General features: G+C 32.2%; 1 protein-coding gene across 1 annotated transcript; it reads left to right on the top strand.

Moving 5' to 3' along the window:
- Positions 1-5,391: 5,391 nt before the first annotated feature.
- LOC149828005 (uncharacterized) lies at positions 5,392-6,106 on the top strand. Its single transcript, XM_090018618.1, has 2 exons — positions 5,392-5,395; positions 5,682-6,106. The coding sequence occupies exons 1-2, from the start codon at positions 5,392-5,394 to the stop codon at positions 6,104-6,106; spliced, it is 429 nt and encodes a 142-aa protein (XP_089874744.1).
- Positions 6,107-6,541: the final 435 nt, after the last annotated feature.

The following is a 6,541-nucleotide window of genomic DNA, read 5'->3' as shown; positions in this document are numbered from 1 at the left end:
CCAGTGTCAAAGTCTCCAACCCATACACATTGACCCAAATGGATCTAAATATGTCATATATACAAATCTATTATACCAAGGGATTTGGGTAGACCCAAGCATTACTACGGAGCCTAATGTCGAAGGCCCAGGTCAAGCTATGGATTTGGGTTGATGAATGTATATACCATAAGTTCAATGAGAGTAAATATATTTTCCTGATTTTATATGTTGATGACAAATTGTTTGCCAACAATGATATAAGCATACTGCACGAAACCAAGAGATTTCTGACAAACACATTTGAAATGAAAGATCTTGGTGATCCCTCTTTTGTATTAGGGATCCAGATACATCGTGATCATTTTCGGGTTATACTTAGATTATCGCAAAAGAGGTATATCGAAAGGATTCTAGATAGATTTGGCATGAAAGGTTGAAAACCAGGTGATACTCCTGTCACTAAAGGAAACAAGTTTAGTCTCGTTCAGTGCCTCAAACACCACTCTAAAATTAAGGATATGAAACAGATTCTCTACGCATCTGTTGTAGGGAGTCTTATGTATGCTCAAGTGTATACGCGTCCGGATATAGCGTACATTATTGAGATGTCAGACATATATCTTAGTAATCCAGATATGGATAATTGAAAAATAGCCAAATGGGTTATGCGGTATTTGCAGAGAACAAAAGGTTACATGTACACATACAGGAAGTCTGATCAGTTGGAGATCATTAGGTATTTTGATTCGGACTTTACTGGATGCCAAGACAGTCTTAGATCCACGTTAGGTTATATTTTTTTGTTGGCCGGAGGAGCTATTTTCTAGAGGTGTACCAAGCAGACACTTATTGCTTCTTTCACTATGGCAGCAGAGTTCGTGGCCTGTTATGAGGCATCAAATCATAGAATATGGTTATGTAATTTTGTCATAGGGATGTGAATTTTGGATAATGGTGAAAGATCACTAAAGTTATTTTGTGACAATAATTCAGCAGTGCTATATTTCAATAACAATAGGAGCTCACTGAAGTCAAAGCATATTGACATTAAGTTCCTTGTTGTTAAAGAAAGTGCGCAAAATTATCAGATATCAATAGAACATATTGGCACAAACTCCATGATTATGGATGCGCTTACCAAAGGTTTGCCACCCAAGGTCTTTCACGGGCATACTGCTCGAATGGGTATTTTATCATTTTATGATATGCATGTTTAATGAGAGTTTGTATTTGGATGTTATATGATATAATAAAGTTTCTTTTATCATTTTAGTATAAAGTTATAGTTTTGGTTTATTCAGTACTCATATGTTATGATCTCACTAAAGTTAAGGAATGACCAATTGAAAATAGGCATATTTGGATCACAATACATGTAATTTTCATGCTTCATATCTATACTTGATCTATATCATTTGGTTAAGTTAATATACATGATTATTGATGGGTCCAATTATGTTATTTTTAATGAAGACCGCTTTGGTTCTATATTGACATAATCAATGGACCGAATTGGTAAAGTGTGATCATTGCAAAAAAAAATCCTGTTCTTTTTTAGGAAAAAGAGAAAAACTCTCGTAAGGTCTTACTTGACCTTTTGAAAATAGATTTTGAAATAACTCGCCTCCGTTTTAAATTTTATGAGAAAATAAGGAGAGGACACTTGCTCGTCGGTACGAGGTTCAACCGTTCCTGGTGCCTTTATCCAGGGTAATTGAACCAAGGATCGAATTTATGCCTTTTACTTGCCTAAATTTGTCTAAGAAATTATTCTAAGTCCTAAATGTACATTGAATCAGAGCTGTGTTATGATTTTGAACTTTGAAAATATGTATTCTTTGAAAATGATTTCAGAGATTTGTATTTTTCTAAGTGATTTTGAAATGAATTTGAAAATATCTTTTAAGAAATGACTTTGAAGTTCAGAAATCGATTTTGATTTGAGAAATTGAAATGAATTTGAAAGTTTGAATTTTAAAGATTTTGAAATTGAGTTCTAAGTTAAGAAATTTGAAGTCGGAATTGATTAAAATTGAATTTGGAATTGGATTTTTGAATTGAGAATTGAACTTAGAAATCGAATTTTGAAATTGAAAGTCAAAAGTTAGAATAAAAATTAAAAATTGAACTTTGAACTTAAATTCGAAGAATAAAAATTTGAAATTGAAAATGTAATTGAATTTTAATTTGAATTTGAAAAAAAAATAATTTAGGATTGATATGAAATTCGAAATTCAATTTTAGAATTGAAATTGAGGATTGAACTTTGAGATTTAAAATTCAAATTCAAATTTAAGATGGAATTTTGAAGTTAAAAAAAAAATATGGGAAATTGAAAATTTGAAAATGGAATTAAAATTAGAACTTTAAAATTTGAAAAATAAGAATTGGTATTTAAATTTGAAACGAAAATTTGAAATTTAAAATTTGAAAAAAATTAGAAATTCGATATTTGAAATTAAAATGAAATTCAAAATTCAAAAAATGGGAAGTTAGAAATAAAATAAAAATTTGGAAATTAAAAAATATTTGAAATAGGATTTAATAGTGAATGAAAATGAAAAGGCATTTGGAAAATAAGTTTAATTTTGTGAATGGAAATTGAAAAATGATTTTGAACTTAGAAATGGAAATTGTTTTTGAAAATTATTTTGAAAATCACTTATAAATTTGAAAATAACTTGAAATAATTAAAAAATGATGCAATTCTATCTTAAATGATGAATGCATTAAAATAATTGGTTTGAAATTCAATTTAAAAAACAAATTTCATTCTTTATATAATTAAAACAAGATTAAATTTTAATATATTCATTACTATGGCCATAAACATTATATAATTTAATTTTCGTTTAAATTTCAATAAAGAATGAAATTAATTTTGTGCCTTTATAGAATTAGAACAAGATTAAATTTTCATATATTTATGACTATGGCCACAAACATATTCCAATTTAATTTTTATTTTGGATTCCAATAAAGGAAGAAAATGGTTTTTTCTTGAAATATGATAATTTTTGAAAAAGACTTAAGAGTGTAAGTCAATTTTGTATTTTAATAAAGAATAATAATTCTAAGTATTATTCATATTTTGAATATGGCCATGAATACGAACTCTACTTAGTTTTATTTATTCTTTATTAAATGATGTACATGTAATTCATGTTTTTATATAGTAAAATTTTTAAAAAGAAAAGAAAAATGAATGAAATAGATCAATTATCAAATTTAATCTAAATGTTCATTCATTCTAAACTAAGCATAAAATAAAATTCTCATTAATGAATTATTACAACACTTGAATGAATTTACATCAATTGAAAATAAAGAAAATGAAAAATCCTACAAAATGAGCAAACATGTTAGAAATAAATGTAAGCATTTGTGGATTTTATTCAATTATTGAAAATTTGAGGAAAAAATCATAATTTAGCCTTTTTATGCCCTAATTTTTTTTAAAAAAAATCCATAAATATATTAGAAATTGATGACATTTGATTTTAAGGTTTCTAATAACCTTAAAAGTATCCTAGAGTCAAAAAATGCAAAAAATGTTTGGAGGAAAACCTGAATTTAGGTTTTTTTATTCAAGTAAAACAAAATATTTCAAAATTGAGATATGTAAATTGACACTGTCAGGTTATTTTAAATGAATGGAAGCCTAAAACAACCCAGATTGAGTTGAAAATTGATTCCATGGATTCAAGGAGGCATCTCTTTTTTACAGATCTTAAAAAGCATTTTTAAAACTCGAGATATGATTGAACATTGAGTAATAAATTTTGAAATCAAAAAATTGAGCTTTGATAGACAAGTTTTTATATTTTTTGAGTTTCAGAGGCTAAACTGATTCAATTTCACCCAAATTTGTGACGGAGGTTGCTCAATTCAACCATGAAACCTTTTTAATTTACATATTTAAAAAATTATCTCCCATTAAGGAGATCCCATCTGATCAAGTTGATCAAAAATTTGTAAAAGCCTATAAAAGAAAATTCAACAGGTTTCTGATTATTGATCTGAATAACAAATGAAAACTTAATAAAAATTTCTGAAAAAAGGCATGCATAAACTAGACATTTTAAGAAAATTTGTTTTTATAGATCTAAAAAATGATCTCTCATTAAGGAGATATGAATGCAACCAGTTGGTTTTAAGTCAAAATAATGTCTGTAATTGCAAATAGATATGTTTCTGACTTAAAATGCAAAAGAAATAGAAATATTCTATAGAAATAAATGAAAATTTACATGAATAAACTATATATGCAGACGAAGAAGGTCTTTTTTACAGATCTTGAAAATGATGTCTCATTAAAAAGATATGACTCTAACAAAATGGATTAAAAACCAAACCCCAAAAGTGACAGAGTATAATAGGGTTGCGCTTTTTCGCCAAAAACATATATAAAATCATCATATAAATTGATTTAAAATTACATGAAGAAAATAGACACAATGCTGAATATTTCCTTTTTAAAGATTTGATAGATCAACTCTGGTTAGGGAGAAATCACTCCAATAAGTTGGTCTAATGTGAGAGAAAATCTGGACAAGGCTAAACAGTAGGGTCCGAATCCCAGTTTTTTTGAAAGATCAAACCAACTCAGATTGATATGATTTTTGGTGTGGATCACCAAAACAAACTAATAAAGATGTGATAAAAAATTTAGATCAAAGTATAACCTAATTATATGCAAAATGATGAAGGCCAAAATGAACCAGAATTTAAAATATCATCTCAACACAATTAAATGAAATAGAATCTCAAAATTGAATTGATCTAATGATCATAATGTGAGATCTATCATTCTATATCATTAATGATAATGAAAATGATATAAAAACATAAATAAAAGCATATAAAATGAAATCAAAAGCATTGGTACATAAATTGAAATTGATTTTGCCCATAGAATGGAGAATTTGATCTATTGAAGATCAAATCCTAATTCTAATTGGCTAATTAAAAATACACAATGTAAATAGCAATTTGAATAGATCAAAACATAGAAAATAGAAATTTACATAGAAATAAACTGGATCTACATTGATATTAATTGAAATTGAAAGAAAATGCAAGAAAGAAGAGAAGAAAGGGGGGGGGGGTGCGATTTTTAAGAAATTAAAAAATAGAAAAAAAAAGAAAACAAAAAATCAAAAGAGGGAGGGAGAGGGCCTACCTTGGGCTTCTTCTTCCTTACTCCACCCACCACTCCAAGCTTGAGCTACCAATGCAAAAGAGGAGAGTTTTCTTCTTTGGAAAACTCGTCAACCCCAAGGAAAAAAGAAGGAGAGAGAGAAAAGAAAAGAAGAGAAAGAGAAAACTTTTTTTGTTCTCTAAATTTCTCAACTCTTCAACTTATGAGAAGTAGGGGTGGCAATCAGGTCGGGTTGGCGGGTCGACACGATGGGTTGGTAGGTCAGCATACCTCAACACGAACCCGACCCGTTTATTAAACGGGTTGGCTGTGGCAAACACAAACCCGACCCATTTATTAAACGTTTAACCCAACACGACACGGTTAACCCGTTTAATAAACGGGTCGGGTCAGGTAAGCAGGTTGGCGGGTTGTTGGGTCGGTTTTGGGTAAGCGGGTAAACTGATTGGCGGCTGGGTCGTGGTAGGGTAAACGGGTTGGCGGGTCGAGTCAGGTTCGAGTAAATGGGTAAACGAATTGACGAGCCACTATCGGGCAGTGCTCCAGTCCCTGTCGTCCATCTTCATCGGGAAAGCCGACCGACTCCACCAAATTGTCACCATCATCTTTAAGACTGTTAAGCAGTTGCTGAAGAGGAAGGGGTTCCACTTCCCACCCTGGCGGAAGCCCGACTACCTACCCGCCAAATGGCTCTCCCCCTACGAGCGGACGAAGCCGAGCCAGGGCAAAGAGAAGAAGAAGGTCGCCACCACCATCGTCGTGAAACCTTTCGGCCTCTCTACCACCAGATTTTCTGATGAGTTCAAGTTACGCTTTAGCGACAATCTCGGACAGGGAAAGGACGCCACCGATGGCGGTGGTCAAATGAGGGTGGTGGTGACAGAGTGGGCGCCGTCGGCGATCAAGCTAAAGAGTGCCCACAAGGAAGGCAAGATCGTCGTCGGATTAGCCTCCGTTCTCTGAGAGAAACCCTAAATCTGTAATCAAGTAGTCAAAAGAAAAAAGGACCCAAAGGTAAATGGGTGAAAGGGTTGGCGGGCGGATTGGCGGGTCGGGTTCGGGTAGACGGGTTTACTCGTCGGGTCAGACGGGTTGGCGGGTTGGCATACCCCTAACATGAACCTGATCCGTTTAATAAACGGGTTAGGAGGGTCGACCCATTTACGACACAAACCCGTTTAAGTAGAACCTGCCTAAGAAGCGGGTTGGCAGGTCAGGTTGGCGGGTCGTGTCAGAAATTGCCACCCCTAATGAGAAGAGAGACCCCCTAAGGTGTCTATTTATAGTTTGAGAATGGGATGGCTTTTGCAAAATGATAGTTGTAGGACTAAAAAATCTCAAAAAGGAGGTGCCAAACCCATGTCAGGCATTTCTTTTTTTTTCAAATGGATGAAATGG

Source organism: Nuphar pumila, chromosome 10 (assembly GCF_984573655.1).
Source record: "Nuphar pumila chromosome 10, dmNupPumi1.hap1.1, whole genome shotgun sequence".
In the NCBI taxonomy this organism is placed as follows: Eukaryota; Viridiplantae; Streptophyta; class Magnoliopsida; order Nymphaeales; family Nymphaeaceae; genus Nuphar; species Nuphar pumila.
Note: the sequence above shows the minus strand (reverse complement) of the source record. Positions and strands in the feature narration are given on the sequence as shown.